The 20,906-nt window shown below is 38.2% G+C and overlaps 1 protein-coding gene across 1 annotated transcript in view; it reads left to right on the forward strand.

Annotated features, from left to right (window-relative positions):
- RPS6KA5 (ribosomal protein S6 kinase, 90kDa, polypeptide 5) overlaps positions 1-20,906 on the forward strand; it is a 68,985-nt gene that overhangs the window by 230 nt on the left and 47,849 nt on the right. Inside the window, exon 2 of the mRNA XM_009084574.1 lies at positions 10,585-10,656. Coding sequence (XP_009082822.1) covers positions 10,585-10,656 — 72 coding nt within the window. The remainder of the gene's footprint in view (positions 1-10,584; positions 10,657-20,906) is intronic.

A 20,906-nucleotide genomic window follows, 5' to 3' on the forward strand; every position in this document is an offset into this window, starting at 1 on the left:
AAAAAAAACAAACCAGAAAAAAAGGCGGTCTTCCTGATAGCTACGCAGAAACCAAAGGGACTGTAGTTTCCTTCTTTCAAGAAGAAGCAAAAGAGCTGGTGGAAAACATAGTTGTTTCGAGTGCTGCTGGATTTAAGAGTGCAGGAGGAAAAGGTGTAAGGGGTAAAGAAGTGGGACACATTTATTCTATATATTTACCTAGCTATGCTTAAATTTCTTTAATAGAAGTTGAGAGCATGTATCCCTGAGGGATAGTTATTTAAAGGTAGTTTGAGGAATAAATGCATTTGTGTAAACTAGACAAAGAGCTGTCTAATACAGCATAATAAGCAACTTTGAGTTTGATCTTGATCATAAAGCTTGATAGATCCATGAAGTACCAATACTCATTTTTACTTTAAAAACTGTCTTGTTTGGCTTTTTAAGCTTCTGAAATTCAGTGTAATAGGAGTCAGTTGCTTCTCCCCTCCTCGTCTCTTCTCCTTATTGAGTGTTTAGAAAACTCTGCTTATCTCTTCTTATTGAGTGTTTAGAAAACTCTGCTTTCTGAAAGATGCTTTCTAGCAATGACTTGTCTATTTCTGGAGCATTAGGGTGGAGGAGGGAGCTGCTCTGTCATGTACTCCTGGGAGACTCCTACTCCTGAAGGTGTCAATAGTGTCATCGCTGTGTGAGACGTATGAAGATCCTGTTTCAGAACTTGTCTCTGTACCATGCATGGAGATAGGATAATTTGAGGAGAAAAGCCGCAGTCCGCTATGGGATGCTTTGGATATGTAAGCTTGCTTTGTGCCAGGGCCAGCTGCGTGGATGCCTAGCTGCTGGCTAGGGTCAGCCCACCACAGTTTTGAAGCATGCAGCATGATTATTTAATTTTGCTTCACTTTGGGAAAGTGCTGAGAGGACAAGCAAGCACTAGAATTTGGAGCCAGCAGATCTTCATCATTCTTAAATACTGAAGTTGTTTATCATGATTATCCTTTAATGTGCAATTTGCTTAGGCTCGAGTGTTCCCCTCCTCTGTGTTTTCTTTGATGGTGCTAGCTCTGTGACTAATTGAATCACTTAGAATTACATATCGAGAGTAGCTGTCAGTTGGCAGATGAAAAAGAGGTCAGTCCCCACAGCGCTTTGAAAGAATGTACTATTGTGTTAGAAATAGTGGCTTCTTTGAGAAGGGAGTGTCTTATTTTCATATTGTGGAAGTTGTTGCTTGAACCCCCTGATAACAAACTCAAAGTACTAATTCAAATTGATTAAATGCAGGTAAACCAGCAGTTATACTTCGCATTTGTAATTACTTGGGATTGCTCTATAATATTAAATTAGTTAGGCACAGGCATTGATTGTGGTCAAGTGAGTAAGTGAACATACTATAGAACTTGAATTTAAGATGAAATGAGTATCTTAAGGAATGGAACAGATGATTATTGTTACCTCCAAGCGAGTGTGATGGCATATTGAAATGCACAGATAGAGCATATGCAGTGCTGTTTCTACGCAGCTCCCAGCTGATTGTTAACCCCATCATACCATGGTTTGACTTCTCTTAAACTTTGACTCTGAAATTACAGTGCTGGCTTTGATATGTAGGGTTAAGCTTAATTTTAGCTCTGTGTCTCATAGTCTTAGAGCCCTGAAACTCATCTATTGCGTGACCAAAAAGTAATTGCTGAAAAAACATCACTTCATAGGCATGTAGATTGGGTCTGTGATAGGGAAGGAGCTGTGATGTGTAACACTTGAGTGCCTCTGTGAGGTGCCATGTGATGTGCTGTATTGCAAATACTGCACACTGCTCTGTGTGTGTATGTATTTGATTTTAATGATGAAAAGCATTGGAATGTGCCTCTACTGCTGGGCAAACTGTAAGCATACATGTGCTTCAGTGGTTGTTCCTTCAGTTGGATACTTTGCAGATTAGACACAGCAGTGGCTTTTAGGATGCATTTCATTTAATCATGATTTCTCCCAATGTATTTAGCAAGTTTTTTCTTTTCCTGACGCCAAGCCATTTCTGTCTTGATAGAAAACTCACAATTCAGCCACTTCGGAATAGTTACCGTCTTTCTTTTTTCGCTTTGGGGAGGAAAATGAGTTTTTAGGGAAAGTGGAATCACATCTCTTTTCAGGAAGTAGAAGCAAAAATATGCCAAAGTTCAAATAGTAGGAAGTGGTCTCTGTGTCTCTGATCCTCACTGAGGCTCTCCAGTGAAAGCAATTAGAAGATGAAATTTTCTTCATCTGTTTCTGGAATCTTGTAAAGGGAAAGGTTTTATTTTTTGAAGGGTAACCTTCAGAGTTAGCACAACTTCTCATCTTTTTGCAGACCTAAGGAATTATATATTATTTACAGTGAAAAAGGAACATTGTTGCAGCTTCACATTTTGTGTTTCCTGATAATGCCATAGAACCAAACAATGGCAAATGTAAAACCTGTTGGAGGAAAAATTGTGTGTGGTAGGGAAGGGTATGGGAAGAGAAGGAAAGTCTTGTGATGTAGGAAGGTAAGAAGGAAATAGAACTGTTAACAGTGAGATTTTTCTCCCCACCTCCTCTTGGATTCCGTCATAGGTCTTGTTTTTGTCAAAAAATATCAATCAAATGATCTTAAACCTGGAGTGTAAGTGAGTGACTATGTAGGAGGTTGCCTATCTTGTGGCATTTGTGTATGCACTCCCTGCTTTGCCCAGGGAGAGGCAGAAATTAGCAAAACTGCATCTTGGAGGGAACTTTGGAGACATTCTGTGAGTGTATGGGTGATGGGCTGTATATGTGTTGTTTAATTTGCTTTATGATGTTGTTCTTTTCCTCTTAGCAAGTCTGTTTTGAAGAGGATACTGGATTTGTTCTGATGTTATCCAAAGTTTGGGCGAAAGAAGTTGCTTTGGTTTGCAGTTTGCCTGACTGTAACATGTGCATGTGAACAGGCATGTATAGCCCAGAAGTCAATGTAGCAATGGGCTGCAGGGGCTCCAAAGGCAGAAGAATTTGGAACTTCCATTTGAGTCAACCTTATAATTCAGTATGAAACTATAAAAGACTTTAGAAAATAAATACATGGACTACTTGAAGGGTTTAGTGATGCTTAGTTACTCCTTCTTGAATGAGAACTTAAACTAGAATGGATTTATTTGCAAACTGTAAGGTTCATGTTACATCCTAAGGAATTGTGAAAATTCCTGTGACTAAAAAACATGATGAATCATGCGCTGAATAGAGTGTTCAGCCTTCACTGTGGAGGTACATCTGGCACTTGTACATCATTTTAATTTTTTTTTTTTTTAAAAGGAAATCTTACGATACTTTAAGGATAGTTTTAAAGTTATATTTTCTGTAAGACAGATTTTTAGATTTTTAAAATTTTTTTACTTGGCTTAGGTACTAATTCTGTATGTTGTTTAGGGATCAGGAGATACTAATAGTTGAATATTTCAAAGCTTGGATTGTGTTTGCTTCTTTTTTGAGCACTAAAATATGTGTTCTCAGATGGCTCTGGGAAGTATAAAGAGTGTTTTAAGTTTATGAATCATCTTTGATACGACTTAAATCTCTGGATTTTACTCTTTGCACAATCAATACTTTCTAAAAATGTTTTGTGGTCTAGGAATTTACTGTTATTTATCTTCTGGAAGCTTTGATTATGGAAGGAGAATAATGACTGTTGATCTTTCATGTTTGTGTTTGTGTTTTTTGTTTGGTTGATTATGTTGAGCTTTTGTTTGTTTGTTTCTTTGCCTCCCTCTAGGTCTGAAATCTAACAAACCTGGCTATAATGATCTGTACAAGGATCTGGTACCTTTGGTCTTTTTGCTCTCATTGTTTCAGTGATGTTCTATAAAATGTCTAATATAAATGAGGACTAGTAGTCACAGTCCTCATTGTCAGCCTGTTTATTGGCTTTGATGCAATGCATTCTCAATGTGATGGTGCAAAAGCTTGTGCTCGATTCCACAAAAGAATTAGGAGACTTACATGCTAATGTTTGTTCACACTTGTTAGGAGGTAAGTTAGAAAACATTGCCAGAATTGCTTAAACATATGAGAAGGCCTGAGTACCGAGGATGTGATTTGCCAATTTATTGTTCTTGTAAATATTTCTGTTGTGTGCCCTTCATGATTAACGGAATTTGATATCTTATGGTAAACATTGTCTCCTTTCACCCTGCCTCCCCATACAATCCTGCTGATGAGGTACAAGCTCTACTGAGATTTCTTTGCTTCTGACTCAGTCTGGAGATAGGCAGGTGACATGGTTTACGAAGGACTCACACGCAGTCAGTTTATTTGGTTTTGGGTTTTGTTTTGCCATCTATTGTGGCTGTTTCCTGGTCCCATTTCTTGTTGACATCTGTAAATATTTTACGCTGGCTTAGACAGATGGCTATAAAAGCTTTACCCGGGAGAGGGTAATTCTGAAGATAATTCAGAAGTTTTCTGGTTATTGTCTGCATGAACAAACATGTAAGTACCTTCTATCAGTATGCAAGTTGTCCGTTGCTCTTCTGTTGTTGATAAATTAATCTGTATTCTGTTACTCTTGATGCTGTGTCCAGAGTGCCTGTGATTGAATAAAATGTATTTTTTATGAGTTCTTACACTGATTTCTTGTGACAGAGAAAACCCAAGTTGATTCCTATCTTGTACTTAGATATAATTTCTTGTTTGAAAAGGTATGTGCAATCTTTAGAGATCAGATTGTTTCAACCCTGTTCAGCAGTAGATTATCTACAGCAAGTTTGCTCATTAGCACCTTGTCTAGTTATATTTTGGTTGGTTTTTGTGCTATTATGTGATGTACAGTGTTACTGCACAAGAAGCTTCTTAGCTAACCATGGTAGTGCCTCTAGGTTGAATCTTGGTGACCTCATAGTGATTCAGCTCACAGCAATGATAAACCTCGTAGCAAAATTGCCTCTGTAAGAGCAAAGGAGCTGCTGCTGCTGAATGCAAATGGATCTCAACATGGAGCATTTTCCAGTTCAGATTACTGTGAACCTGAATTGTTAAACTCAAGATGTCTGAACTTTATATATATTTCAACTTCCGATGTACAAATGGTAACTTTGGGATAATCTTCCACAGTTACAGTCTTATTTTCCCACAGCATTTCTTACTTCTGAATTTCTACATACTGTATTCCGCTTAGCTGGTACTTGAGAGGTCTTTGTCATCTTTGACTGTGAAAAGTTTGGGCTTCCAGACCTTCTAGAATGGGATCAGCAGCTTTGCAAGAGCTTGAATTGTGGGATTTTTTTTTTTTCAGTTTGGATAATTTTTCCCTTAAGCATATAATATTACAGAGAATCAGCAGTTATTGTCGCAGCTACCTTAGCTGTGATCTTAGAGTTCAGAGTAATGTGTATTGCATTTTCTTTTCTTTCACATGAGTTCAGAACTGTGTTTTATTTTTGCTCTGCATTCTTTTTTTGCCTAAGAAAAATGTCCTTGAGACAGTGTGGTTCTTAAATTCCATTTTAAGCTTGTAGTGTAGTACCTTGACCTAATTAAATGGTGCTCTTGTTCAGTGACTTGACAATTACTAGGTGGTGATGGTCTGTCAGATTTCAAGGGCTGTAGAATATTTTTCACTTGCCTTCACAAATAGTTCTGGGTGTAACCAGTTACAGTCAAAGTATAACTCTATACAACAGATAAACAATATAATATCTTAGATGCGTTTTCTTCAGTGACTAACAAATAATAGTTGTGTGGTTTATATTGCATGGTGTATTTTTTGTTTGTTTGTTTGTTTGGGCCCAGAAAGGAATGTACTAGTTTTGCTTAATTTCAAGGAAAAACACCCACTCTTCACTCTGAGTAAGGCATAAACTCAAGTTTGTGTTCATATAGCTTTTAAAACAATCTCTCTTCTTTGTTGCTGTGGCTTAAGTAGATGTGTTAGGCAAGTGGAGATGGGCCATTCTCTGAAGTAACAAGTTAAAATCATGTTGATGTTGATACCAGACATTGGAACCTGAGAGTCTGAAATATTACAGATTGTCTTCTGTCTCATTTTCCTTCTTGTTTTCTCTGTTCTTCTTTGACTTGTCTGAGGTTCATTGTTCTGCTCAATAAAACAGCAGAATTGGTCTTGTGTTGCACTGAACAGCAGAGACAAGTTGTAGCTTTCAGGCAGAGTGTGTCTTAGAAGAATGCTTGAGCTAGTTCAGTAGAGAAGGCTCTAGTCTTCTTTGTCTGCTTCAAAACCTGTGTGCAGTGGAGTCCAGGAGCAGAGGACTGAGCGCACTTTAGCTTGAAAACATACGCTGTTGAAATAGTATTTCTCAAGATCATAAAAGTGCAATTAAAAGCTAATAGAAACATTGCACAGTACCAGCTTGCACAGTCCTTAGTTCACACTCAGCCATGTCAAAGTTCAAGTATAGTGCAGATGAGTCCTGTCTCTTATGTCATCTGGCGATTCTCTGTCAAGCAGAAATGTTACTTGGTTTGCAGAGTTAGAGACTGCCTTGCTTCGGGAGGCTGAGAACAACAGTATTGCTCTCCATGCACTGCAGTCCCTGCATGTAGAGGCCTGTGGTGGTATTTGTGTGCTTTCTGCCTTCAGAGGCGAAGATTGCAATCAGTGCCTCTTACTTCCTCTTTGTTTTCATGGATGATATGATGTCTTGGCCTTTCCCTTTCGTGTTTGTTTCTGAGTTGATCTGTTATCTCTAGCTGTTGCCCTCAGCTGCATACTCTCCTTCTTAACCGTGTTGGTGCAGTGCTGATCAGTGTGGACTACAGCAGAACATCAGTAAGAGGAAGCTTTTTCTAGTTGTGCACCTACACAGTTAGCTTGGCTCCAAGAGGATGCATTAACTTTCTTTGCCCGTTGTATGCAATCATCCTTTATACTGCTGTGTCATGTGTAGCTTTAGATCATTTGTCCAGAAACTATCTTGTTGACTTGGGCAGTGCTTTTCTTCTGATCCAAGCTTAGTTCCCTTCCTTGGTGCACTTCAGCTGATTCATCAACACTTGAGTAAAAAGGCGCATGGGTAAGTAAATTTTCTGTTTCCAAAACTGCTTTCTTTGCACCAATGCACATCCCATTGCAGTCTTGATGGATACATTGTCTTCATGCAGATTGCACAGGCAGTTGTTGGGTCAAGTTCTGACACCAGTTCCAGGATAGTGATGTCTGTGAGGTGTGAGAAGCCTTTCAGTTTTCTGTCAGTGGTGGCCTCATTGCAGTCCTGTAAAGCCTCTCAAACTTGGAACGGTCTTATAATTGCAGAAGCATTCATGGGGAAGGGTCTTCCAAAAGTGGCTGTTTGGGTTCCTGGGAGTGACTAGTGAATAGAATAACTGATCTTTTGAGATTTATGCTTCTGAAAGCAAGGTGAAGGAAATGTTGGTATGATGACTTTTGTTCTGGGAAAACTGCACTTCATCTCTGCTGGAATGTCAAAGTGCTGCACCTGGTTGCAGGAGGTGAAGACAGAGGACTGCACCAGCAGTGTAATTAGAAGGAAAGTGGCACAGACAAGCCCTTCAGCTTGTTTTTCTCGGGGTATGACTTCAGAGATGAACTGAGCACTGCTGCTGAGGCTGTTGGAGCAAACCATTGCCATGTGGTAACATTGGGAGAAACACTTTCTGGGAATTGTTCATCTTTTCTTACAGCTTTGAGGATTCATTATTTGTTATTTTAATTTTTTTAATTAAGGATAATTTTACTTATTGCTTTATTGGGAACAATTCTGAGAGAGTTTGTCTCAAGTGTCCTATCATACTTCTCTGTGTTTTGCAACACCTTTTGGCTATCTTGTGGGATGCTTTTTTTCCACAGCATAATGCTTTTTGGGACTTATTTTACAGTTGTCATATGCTTATTTGTGATGTAATTTTCTACTTTTACTATGAAAATAATCTTACAGTAACCTTCAAGGTACTTTTTTTTTTAAAAGATAAGGCTATTGAGCTTCCTAAATGGAAGTAAAAATGGGATCAGGTGAATAGTGCGAAATTATGGCACACATTGAAACAAGTACATAATAATTCAGACTAGATGTCACTCAGCTTATTACTGTGTAACCTCATGAAAGTGGGAAAGGTTTTGCTGTTGTTACTGAATGTGTGTTTATGGTACAGTTTAGATTAATGGATTGAGTTTAGGACTTGGATCTCTAGTTAGGACTACAGCCAGCCTGACAAATCTTCAGTGTGTTACTGGACATGCAGCATTTCTTTGGGTTCTGCTCTGTCTTTCTATTCAGTTCCAAGAATATAGCAGGATTCAGTGACTGTTGTGCTTTCTAGAAAGGTGTTAAGTTGAAAAGCCTTCTGCTGACACTCTTAAAGGATGTCAGATGGTAAAACCTTTCTGGAGTAGGCCATCATGGAAGGTCCAAATTGACAGATTTCTAAGTGAAAAATTTCTTCCCACTCTGAGTTCAGCACTTAGTATCCAGAGAAGTTCTGTGTCCTCAGTCTCTTCAGTGATGTCCACTGCTTCATTAAAACTACAGACACTCAAGCCCTGGTTTCTTTAGAATAGTCCCTGGCTCCTGCTATCCCTGATGGGAAAGACAACATTTTGAAACTGTAGATGTTGAATACCATTCTCAGTACTTGTTAAGAAGAGTAACATGGTATTAAGTTGCTTCAGGATAGTCTGCTTTCTGGCTGTGCCAGCACCTACTCTGATTCTAGAGACACTACCTCAATCTAGGGTTGCCTTACCTGCTAGAACTCCTTTCTTGGCACACGAGTGCAGCTTCCTTACTGCTGTCCTAAGCTGCAGCTGTGATGTTGCACTAGCACGAGTATTTGTTCTATTCATAGGGAAAAATAGTACAGCAAACTTCAGTGCAACTCCTGTGGCACCTGTTGCCTCATTGATTTATTCAGCATTCTGGTACTGTCTTGCCTAGTGTATGTTATTAAAATGGAACTGATCACAAAAGCAGTATTTCTCTAATAGTAATTTGACTATGTTGTGTGCAGGGTGTTTTTCTTTAATTTTCAAAGTGTGTTAGGATAGCTGGTAGATTCCCTCAGATTTGCAAAAATCGTTGTGTGTACTTGTGTTCATACAAGAAAAAATGCTGAAAGCTCTTCTATACTTTCTAATCTCTCAGTGATTTCAAGTGGTCTCTCTGGATTTATTCCAACTTCAATTAATCCCTCAAAAAGATGAATGATAAGAATTGAAAATAATGTCATTTTAGATGAGATTTCGTCAGTTTCTTGCGTTGAGAGCACTAATGTTGCCCTGTACCTACTAGGTTCATTTTATGTGTACGAATTCCTAGGTTTGTTAGAAAAAAAAATATATTCACTTTTTACTTTGTTGAGTGTTTGGATTTTTTTATACTCGTTCATCCTTTGCAGAGAGATGTCTTTCAGAAGCTTTGTGTTTTCTGTTTATCTTGAGTTGTTGGGTTGCTGCAGTTCTGTGAATGGACATTAACTACACATTTTGGTGCTAATTTAGGGAGCACATGTCTTGATAAAGTTTTAGAAATGTCAAACCAAATGAGAATTTCTGTGGCATGAAGTTAATTTCAGTATCTCCTATCAAAGAGGTTTACTCTTTACTAGCCTTTAGATATACAGTTTGTCTTGAAGTTACTATTTGAGGTATACTTTTAGTGACCATGCCAACTTATGCAGATTCTGCTGCTTGATGCTGCATCCCTAATTGTGCTAGTAAAACTGCTTCTGCATCTGCTCATTGAAGGGAACTGAACTTGGTTAAGTATGATCAAACATAGTAACGTTTTTGTCTTGCTGCTTTTAACCTGGATCATTTCAATGAGCAGCTTTGCTGGATGGTCTGCTGTCAAACTCATGAAGTGGATAGATAATATGATGGGAATGAAAGATGGAAAAAATGGCAACTGCTTAAGGCTTTCTTATAGCAGCTTAGAAATGGAAAATAAAAGGCAATAAACCAACAACAAACCAACCCTCCACAACTGCTTTTTTTAACTAGGGCTCTTCATGGCCCTGCTTAGAAAAATGTATGTTAGAAAAAACAGCACTCAAAATGGTATGGATTTGTATAAACATAGAACCTCCTCGTCCCAAACTCCCCAACAAATGAAACAATTTTGTAGCAGCTTAAATTTTTCCAGGCTTGTGAGTTATGTAGAGTTCAGGTCATTTCTACTTGATCGTAGTGGAGAGTCTTTGGTAATCCTGTGTTAAAGGCAGGAACAATTGTTGGAGCTCTGTTTGTGTCATCCCAAGCACCATATAATCCAAGGAACTGAGAGTATCCAGGGTGCTAGAGCTAAGGGGTGACTTGATTGCTGTCTCTAGCTATGTGACTATAGATGGCAGACAAGGTGGAACTAGACTCTCTTCAGAGGTGCCCAGTGATACGATGGAAGATGATGTATACAGTCTAAATGGGCTTCAACTGTTCTGTGATTTTATACCTTTGGGAACACCGAGCACAGCAAGAAAATTGCTTTTCCTTGCTTTTCGAGTTGACTACACCATGCAATCGGGTTGTCCTCTTAGTGCTACTTATTTAATTCAGCTGCTAACTTGTTTTTACTGAAGCTGTAGAAATGATGTTTCAGTGTACTATGTCTGATGTGAATTTTTTTTTTTTCCTTCCTTCAGCAAATTTGACAGGCCATGCAGAGAAAGTTGGCATTGAAAACTTTGAGCTCCTGAAAGTTCTTGGAACAGGGGGTAAGTGCACTGTTTTTAAGTTGAATGTTGGAAGCATTACTCTTAAGTGTGATTTTGTTTTCTAGCTGAGGTTTTGGTAATTGAAGCATTCTTAAGGAAGACACCAGTTTCGTATTGCATAGCATAACTTTCTCACTTTTTTTCTCAGAAATATTTTGCAAAATTGGAGGTCATGTTACAGCACTTACAGCACTTTTGAAGATGCACTTTTTTTTTTTAAAACCTGGAAGTTATATGGCTGGAGATTTTTGACAATTCAGTATATATTGTGAAAAACCTGATCTAAACTGAGGCATGATCTTGATCATTTCACTAATTTTTCAGTCTATATTTGGGGAAAAAAGCATTAACATTAGTACATTATTGAATAGGATGCTCCACTCTGTTTTAGGGTTGGTATTGGCTTCACAAGTCTCTCTCTGTCCTAATCAAATCCCAGTATTTTTTAAGATGGAAAAAATTAATTGTTGTATTTTGGGTTTCAGCACAATGTTGGAGATTTGCAGGATGCTGTAGGATTACTGACTGTAACCAACAAAAAAACTTTGTTTCTCCTTTGTTAAATGGACACAAGACTGGTCTATGTACAGACCAAAAGTGATGGCTTTTGTTCTTTTAGGCCGTTTATGATTTTGGGTTTGGTGTGGGGTTTTTTCTTGATTTTAGTCAGATGCATTGTTGAGCAGGTTGGGATAATCATGAAGGTGGATTACTGTCAAGGTCTGTAGAAGTTTTATGTTAGTTATATTTAATTATATTAAATTTCTGAGTGTTATCAGCCATTATTAGCAGTGAGGCTTTGGCTGTATAAGCTGCTACATCACTAAAAAGAGCAAAGGGTTCTGATTTTCACTTTTAGCTATTCTAGAGATTCTTTCATAAGTTCATTAAGCTGTTAAACCACCTGGGAGTTTATTTTTCTGAAGTAATTTTTTTTTTTTAGTTTAACATGCTTAAAAATTCAACCCTTGCTGTTAAATTCCAGTAGTTAGAGGTTGAGGCCTGGAAGCTTTAATACACATAGAAAAATGTTGCATACTTATAGGTAGAAGCAACGCTGATGTTCTGGAGTTGTCAGTCTTGGTCTGAGTGGGGTTGACAAAATGAATTTATAAACAATTATGCATTTATGTGAGCATATCTTTTTCTGCTGCTGATGGAAACACTGGCTGGATTTGTAATTGCACATACATGTGTATGGATATGAAAACCTGTCCCATACTAGAATTTTTTCCTTTTTTTGTTACCTCTGCTGTTAGTCTGAGATCACCTTAATATTACAGCTATTGTGTTTAGGATACGGAGTAAGTTTTGGTGGTTTCCTAAGTGTCAGTCTTCAAGTTCAGGCTAGTAGTAGCCTGACCTCCTCCTCCTGTCTTTAGACAGTACCTCTGAAATACCTCTTTAGCTGCTGTGAAACTGTTATCCATCATTCATTGCTTCCTTCCACACCCTATTCTTCACAAACAGATTGGCCAAATTTCTCTTGCCTTGGGATACTCTTAATCATAGGAGGTGATCCTTAGGCTCGCAGCACAGAGCTATCTATCTGCTCAGGTTAACAGGATAATTTTTGAGTGATCTCTTCCAGAAAAGGCTACTTCTGTGGGTTGACAGTAGGGTTGACAGTGTGTGTACGTGTAAAAACATAAGTCAGCAAAGCATGCCTGTCTGATTTTATCCTGCTCTAGTAGTCTTACTGCTCCAGAAACTACTACTAAGTAGAATTCAAACTCTTTCAAGTACTGACTGAAAGATTCCTGCAAAATTTAGTAATCCAAGGACTCCTTGGGTATCCTGGAATGGTGTTTGTAGGATGAGTAGTTGTTGTGGGTTGTGTTGTGGTTTCTTGGTTTGGTTTGGTGTGTCCCCCCCCATTTTTAATATGTAAGTTTAGTCATAGCCTGAGGTTCTTGCTTCAGAAATCTAGACCATCAGGGCAGTCAAGAAGCTTTGTTCAGGCTCAAGCCTATCACAGTTAAGACTCGTGCACTAGCTGTATTGAAGTTTGCTGCTTGCAAATTACTGGACAGCGTTAAATGCCAATGGCCTGATCAGAATGGAGCTAGTTCTGTTTGCTTTTGGGGAGCTGACCATCTATCAATTGTCAGTGCTTGCAGTAACATGGAATTATTGAAAACAAGGCTGGAGTGGACTTGAACAAGTCCCTTAATTGCTTAGCCCAAGATACAGCCAGTTATACCTGCATCATCCCTGAAGGTGATTCATGCTTAAAAGTAGCAGAGATTCTGCACCTTCTGGAGATGTTCTTGCTGAGGATGTTTAATTTCTTAACTGAAGAAACATTGCTATAAGCAAACAGACAAGGGCTGTCTTTACTCTGGCAGCAAAAGCTTTATCCTGGTGTGAGCTTTTGGCTATTACTGATAGTACTGTAATATAGTTATTGCTAAAATACCCTGTGATGCTGTTTTAAAATGCTTCACTGTGGGGTTATGCAGGATGAAGTGTTTTCAAACTTAATCCCTCTGTAGTAATGCAAGGCAGAATATACTGAAACCTCACAGTTACATTAAGTGATGGCTGTAGATGCTCTTTAAACTAATGACAGCTTTTAAAGTATAGTTTGCTATTGAGCAATTGGAATAACCAAAGAAGATACTCAAAACATGTTAAATTAAATGATACCTTGCTTAAGTACATGTTGTTGTGATAATTTCTTATGGCCTTGGTAGTGGTTCTCTTCAGGTAACAGCAGTGAAGGTTTATTTAAATATTAACTTGAAGATCTATGTTTTAAAAATACAAAAATTAAAGATTGTTAGAAATAGTATTGCTGTGTGCTGTTTGTCCTGTTGCAATTTTTTGTGATAACAATTTTTTCATGCTGCGGCTTAACATGATTTCCTACTTTTTTTCTTTAATTTGCTTTCTTATTTTGCTTTATGTCTGGATTCTTCTTATCCACCCTCAATGGGAAGCATGCTTGTTATATTTTGCTTTTTGGTATTAAAATAGTATCATAATATACACATTCCTCTTTTAACCTGAGTCTCTCAGGAAAGACAAGGAAGCAAAAGTCTGAGTTGGATCCTTTTACGTTGCATTAAGGAGCTATTAATAGCATAAACTTCCCCACTGAAGCAATCTGTAACACTTTACACCAGTAAAACAAACTACATGACAGTATGCCACTGTTAATAAAGCTGTTAACAAGGTACTTGTTGCTCTGAAAGCAAATTATTACTTGCTTGACTTCTCTGACTTGCCTGTGTTCTACTCAGTATATACTTTTTGAAATTGCAGTTTTGTTTTCATTTAAGTCCTCTTCTCCTTCTGTTCCTGCATAGCATTGCTAATGTGGAATTTTCAGGTTTCCTGTCCACTGAATTCATGTTTCCAGCTTGTTCCTCCTGTCTAGTTAAATCTTTTCTCCATGTGATGTAGAAAACTAGTGTCTATTCTATAGGAGGAGGTTCCTTTTCAGCAAAGTAACCTAATTGCTTCCCAAATCCAGGAGGGGAAAACCAGGAGAAGGTGACTGTGTTGCTTTGTGCACACCCACTTGGCTTGTTTGCTTCATTCTTTATAAATGTGTTTTTAAAATAACAAAACACTGTGGAGTGTTTTCTGGGTCATATGTTTTTCTGCTCAATTTTAAATGCTGCTTTCATTCTCTTATTCAGCTGTGCTTAAGAAGAGACAATACAAGTGGTTGCTGAGCATGTGCACAATTAATCCAGTCTCCTTGAGCTACAGTCCATTAACGAAGACAAAAAATGAGAAACAAGAATGTACCTGCCATATATAAAAGAGAATGTTTCGCATATGATCTTTTGGAATTAAGTGCTTATATGGGAAGGATATTCTCCTTATATGTGGAAGATGCCTAAATCTGACGGATATATTCATATGAAGGGAACAAAATCGGTAGAATGAATGTCAGATTTAAATAACTATCTCAAAAATCTTGTTATACAAGAAGGAATAATGAAGTTTCATCTAAGAGGTCAGAAAATACTCTGATGAAGTTAAGACTGTGAAATTAAGTTAGTTCTTTCAAAGCATATTGAAGAAAATATAAAATATTCTCTCATCAAAGGAGGAGAAAGAAAGAAGGAAGGAAGTGGGGTTACTGTGCTCAGGAGGCTGGGCCAGAATTACTGAGTGTCTAAAAATAATTCCAAACACCAATTATATATTTTACTTCAGTTTCTGCTGAGGACAGCTATGATGTGTACTAAGTGTGATGGCTAAGTGGAGACAGGGCTTGGAAATAGGACATTATGTTTCTGTATGAAGAACAGACTGAAAAGAGGGGACTGTCTTAATTCTAAGAACCTGGACAAATGTGTCCTGTTCATCCATCAGAGAATTCTGAAAGAATCTGGATGTTAAATTGGAGATCAGTAACAAAGATGCACACTGGAACTAGTGTCAGAGGTGGTTCAGTGTAACTGGAGAGAATAAGAAACACAATCCTACATTTCAGAAGGAAAGAAGAAAGTAAGAAGATGACCCAGGCAGCTGCTGGTTCATTGTTCTGATCTCATCAAACTTCAGCTGTATGCAGCACCTTTCAAAAAATTTCTGAAGAAAATTATTTACCTTGATTTTTGTAATAATTAAAACTGAGTGGCATGCTTAGCCAGGGGTAATATGAGAGCTGCCTTCTAAAAGCTTCCTTTCCTTTAAAACAGAAAAGAAAGGTAGGCATGCATTGCCTGTCATACCTAGTTACTGTAATAACATTTAATCTGTAAAAAATGGTAAGGAAGCAAAAAAGGCTCAAAAGCAAAATGCTGATAGAAAGTACTTGATAAGATGCAACTTACTCTCTCCTGTCACTTACTGCCTTTCTTATTAATCATCTCTTACTCCCTCATTTAATGGGACAGAGAACTTGTTCTTGGGGTAAGTAACAACATTGAAAAAATTCCGTTAAGGATTCTTGCCTGTCCTCTGTCTAAGGAAAGATAACAGAGAATACCTTGTCTCTGACAGTTTGGTCATAGACAATAACAATGGGGATTGCTTGTTCAGATTGCTATTATTTGGTATTTGTTAAAGTTTTTACTTTGCTGTTTCCCCCATGGTTTTAGCTTCTAGAGCTAAATGCCTTTCTAACTTGGCCACATCCCAGATTTTGGTTCACATGGACAGATACCTGCACAGTGAGAGATCTGCCTCCAAATTCCTTAGGAAGATTAAATCTAAAGCACAGAGAAAGAGGTCATTAGGCATTTATCATACAAGAATGCAGTAGAAATTATTCAAGTCCTTAAATGTTTTGTACCTCTTAGCCTTTTCCTTTGTTATCTCATGTTTATTCTTGCAGTGACAGTAATTTAAGAAAGAGGTATAGCTTATGTTAACACTTGAAAATAAGGCTGTCTGCATACAGATGTAAAGTTTTGATGGATTTACAAGTCCACAGAAACCATCCTGTGAGTGATAAACAGTGAGAATCGTGCACCTTTTTCTCTGTAAGAATTAGCTGGCGTGCTGCAGCGGATTAATGTGCTTGTGTTTAGAGAGAACAAAGAAGCCAAGAATACTTTATATTTTTAATTAATTGTTTTTCATCAAGTGTGTGTTTTAGTGTATTCTAAGGACCAGCTGAATTGTTACTTGGGGTGATGATATATTACTGTGAGGATGTATACTTAGAGAAGTAGACATATGACTATACTTTTATATGTATACGTATGTCTACATAATTATATACTTAGGAATATGTATACACTTATGGACATATATACTTATCATACATTACTATGAATTTGTATCCATGAAAAAGGCAGTAGTGAAAGGAACGTTTTAACCCCCAATTATATTTTTCTGTCTCAGGAATTGAGTGGAAAGTTGGTCCAAATTTCTGGTATGAAATCTCTTAAAGGCTGATATCCATATATATCTGCAGCTAATAATTATTCTTGTCTTTAATCATTGATTTTATTTCTCTTAATAAACTGCAGGGTCAGTCTAGCACAGTTTGTGTATATGTGTGCAGTATGCATTATACAGCCTTTTATTTGGTGACTGTGTGTGTTTCATTATAAGGGATATCATAGAATCAACTGGATTGGAAGAGACCTCAAAGGTTATTGAGTCCAACCCTACTGTGGTTACTAGACCATGGCACTAAGAGCCACATCTAGTCTTGTCTTGAAAACCTCCAGGGATGGTGAATCCACCACCTCCCTGGGCAGCACATTCCAATGCCTGATCACTCTCTTCGTAAAAAATCTCTTCCTAATATCCAACCTAAACCTCCCCTGGCAGAGCTTGAGTCTGTGCCCTCTTGTCCTGCTGCTGGTTGCCTGGGAGAAGAGACCAACCCCCACCTGACTCCAACCTCCTGTCAGGGAGTTGCAGAGGGTGATAAGGTCTCCCCTGAGCCTCCTCTTCTCCAGGCTGAACACCCCCAGCTCCCTCAGCCTCTCCTCATGGCACTTGTGCTCGAGTCCTAGGCAGTAGATCAGATGCACACGATCTTTTATGAGAATGAACATTAAAATGTGGTTCTTTTTTTAAATTAAAAAAGCTTTTCTGAAATAGGATTATCAGGTAAGGGTATTGCAGTTAGCCCATGTGCCCTCTCCCTGCTGCCACTCAAGTGAATTGCTTTTGCAGTGTTGTCTTTTAAGTGGATTTCTCGTGGTGATATCAGAAATTCTAGTGTTGAATATATCATGAGTCATTTGATTAAAATAGTGCTACTTAAGATTTATTCTCATCAAAAATGCTGAGAATCCTCATCATTCTGTCAGTCCTTTTCAGATTTCTGAAGAAACAGTTTGTACCATGGTAGAGCTCTATGTTGGAAATTCTTTCAGGATAACAATAGTATTGTTTCTAGAGATTTCCATACAGCTATTACTTCAAGCAGATTATTTTCTCCTGTGCTACATGGAAAGCTGTAGTAGCTGCTGCATTCTGTCACTTAAGATGCATTATGTATGTTTTATATATGTTTTTATGAAGTATGATTAAAGGAACACGTCCCCAAGTGTTAAAATCATGAGGCTTTTGCTTATTTTAATTTAGCTTAACTTAATGTTCTCCAACATTTCTGCTAAAACTACTGTTTCCTGGGAACCTAAGGAAACTTCTGTTTAACGCTGTAGACTGGGCTTTTCAGAGAGCCACAAAGTTCAATTTCAAGCTCCAGCTGAAAAGTGAAAACTAGATCTACTTCCTTAACCAGCTGAGAAATTCAAGTTAAAGCTATTCTCTGCACTATTTTTCTTGCATGTTAGTAAATGCAGAAGTGTTACCTACATTTTTTGAGAAGTAACTCCTTAAAAAAAACACAACTACTTTTGGAAGCAGTTGCTTTAAAACAATGATCTGAGTGGTAGGGATCTGTTTTTCAGGTGCTAAAAATAATTTACCATCCAGTAGTAGAAAATAGGTGAATTACATTAAAATGATGCATATGCATAACAGTATTACTGTGGTCACAATATTAAGGTCTGTGTAACCCTGGTTCAGATGACCTGTGTCTGTACATCATGACAGAATTTATTGCCTGTTGCCTGTTTTACTAAAGTAATGTTTTTACATCTTTAGTTATCCATTTCTTGATGACCAGCTGATGACACTGAGTCCAACTTAGGTGTGCTCGAGATCTCGTGACTACAGTTAGAGAATGCAATACAGGACTGAAAATCTTGTAATGCATTGTCCTGTGTATCTCACATTGGCCTCCCTAAATGGCAGGATGTTTACACTTGGTATTCCGGCTCTATTTGCCTCTCTGGAGAGAGAAGTTGTGAAAGCTTCTTCTGTGAAAGCTCTTGTTGCAGGTAATGAGTTCCGTAAAGAAGGCAAACATGGCTCCTTAGGGTGTTACAAGTCAGATAAAGAACTCCAAAAGAATTGTTCAATATATGTGCTGTATCACTTTTGTGTACTGAATGAAGTAGAACTCGGTTGTAAGAAAAAAACCCCACGTCGTTTGATAGTTTAAAACTCTCTATTACCTGTCTGGAAAAAAAAGTAAAAGAAGAAAAAGAATAAAATCAGGGGTTACGTGTGATTACTTATTGGGAGCAGTGGAGGCTGTAGCATTTTTAAAGACAAACTGAATTTGAGTGTCTCACATCAGGACAGTATCATCTTTAGTATATTTTCAGGTTTGAGATACTTGAACATTCTCAATGTGAAGGTAATTGTAAGGGTTGGACAAAACAAACAGCTGGTTCAGTTTTCTGTCTCTCCTGGTGGCTTAAGGAGAGGATACAGTGATGTTTTCCTTAGATAACTTGTAGCAGCCTGCAGTTTGGGGTCTGCCTGAGCCAGAGATTCTCTTGTGTGTGTAGCAACACTTGCTATGCTTTCCTCTCCCTCAGGCACTTATATAATCTTTTTTAACTCATCTACATTTTTGACATCTGCAGCATAATGTAACAGTAGTTCCACAGCTTAACTGCATATTTGTTTATGTGCTTTGGATAGTTCTTAGTGTCAATCCCTAATGATTTAATTTATTGCCTTAGTTATTTTATTTCTAGAAATAGTGAAAATTTGTTCCTTATTTACCTTAATGTAATTTTTGAATTTTTTTTAACTCTCCATCATCTTCTTACATGCTCTACATTTTCAGGCTAAATATAAAGTGTGTGTTTAGCTCCCTTCATCATTTCAGGAATTCTTTCATCCTTTTCTTTATTCTTTCTAATGTTCTATACTTCTTTTTTTTTTTCCCTCATGGGGGAGAGGGGAGCTGGGGACAGAAGAGAGAAGAGACCAATAGTATAGGATAGGAGCAAACCAGGATTTCATACCACAGCATAAGGAATTTTTCGGTTTATGTTGAGGGTTTGAGGGTCATACATTTGTTTAATTTCCTCCCTTTAATATTTTTCTGGAAGTTCTAACATTCTGTTTGTTGGGTTTTTTTGGTTACCACTGATGTTTTCTCATAGGGTTGTTTGTGGTAACTCCAGGTATTTTTTTTCCTCAGCTTTAACACTCTGCACTATTATCATACTTCACTTGGATTACACCTTTACCTATTTGAAATTTTACCTACCAGTTTATTTTTTCCCTCTACTTACTATTTTGACACTGTTAGTTTTCAGTAGCTTCAATTACTGTTGCAGTGGATAATTTCCTAAACCAAGAAAACGATCTTTCTCACTACTCATATATGGCTGATTTAGGCATGATGAATTCTCGTGGTGACCTCCTTTCTCTGAAAAAGCTGAATATGGAACCTTTTAGCTTTTTGTCCCCTAATATAGCTCTTCATTCATAAGAGGATCCCCCCCCCTTTGCACCCATGACTCTTCAGTGTTTTTAAGACTCTTTTGTAAGAGAACTTGTTTAGTACCTTGATCTAAATAAGCCAACCATATCATTGCTCCTTCCTCCTGATTCGAGTGATTATTAACACAAATAATTAGTGCCATTTACAAAAGTAACATTCATTCTTTCACCTAGTATCATATTTGTGTATGTACTACAGAATCACAGAATAGTTGGGGTTGGAAGGTACCATGAGAGGCCACCTAGTCCAACCCCCTGCTAAAGCAGGTTAGCATAGAACATGTTGCACAGGATTGTGTGCCAAGTGGGTTTTGAGTCTCCCCAGAGATGGAGACAACCTGTCTGGGCAGCTTGTTCCAGTGTTCTGTCACTCTCCAAGTAAAGAAGTTTTTCCTCATATTCAAGTGGCCCTTCATGTTTTTCAGTTTGTGCCTGTTGCCTCTTGCCCTGTTGCTGAGCAGTATTGAAAAGTCTGGCCCCATCCTCTTGACACCCATCCTTAAGGTGTAGAAATGGATAAGATCCCCTCTCAGTTTTCTCCAGGCTAAAGAGGCCGAGTGCTCTCAGCCTTTCCTCCTAAGAGATACTGTAGTCCCCTAATCATCTTTGGGGCCAGTCATTCCATCATAGAAGGGTATCAGATTGCTCAAGCGTGATTTCGCCTTGTTGAATACTTGCTGACTACTCCTGATAACCTTGTTTTCCTCCCCATGTTTATAGATGATATCTCGGAGGAGCTGTTCCATCACCTTTTCAGGGATGGAGGTGAGGCTGAATGGATTGTGGTTTCCCAAGTTGTCTGTCTTGCCCTTTTTGAAGACAGGAACCTCTCCTTTTCTCCATGACCTTCCGAAGATGATGGAGAGTGGCTTAGCAATAACATCTGGCAACTCTGTCAGTACTCGTGGGTCTGTAGCTTTGGGGCTCATGGATTTGTGGGTGTCAACGTTTGCCTAAGTGATCTCTAGCCCTATCCTGTTTGATGAAGGGAAAGCCTTCAGGGTCTGGCATTC

The sequence above is a fragment of the Acanthisitta chloris genome, unplaced genomic scaffold, assembly GCF_000695815.1.
Source record: "Acanthisitta chloris isolate BGI_N310 unplaced genomic scaffold, ASM69581v1 scaffold27581, whole genome shotgun sequence".
NCBI lineage: Eukaryota > Metazoa > Chordata > Aves > Passeriformes > Acanthisittidae > Acanthisitta > Acanthisitta chloris.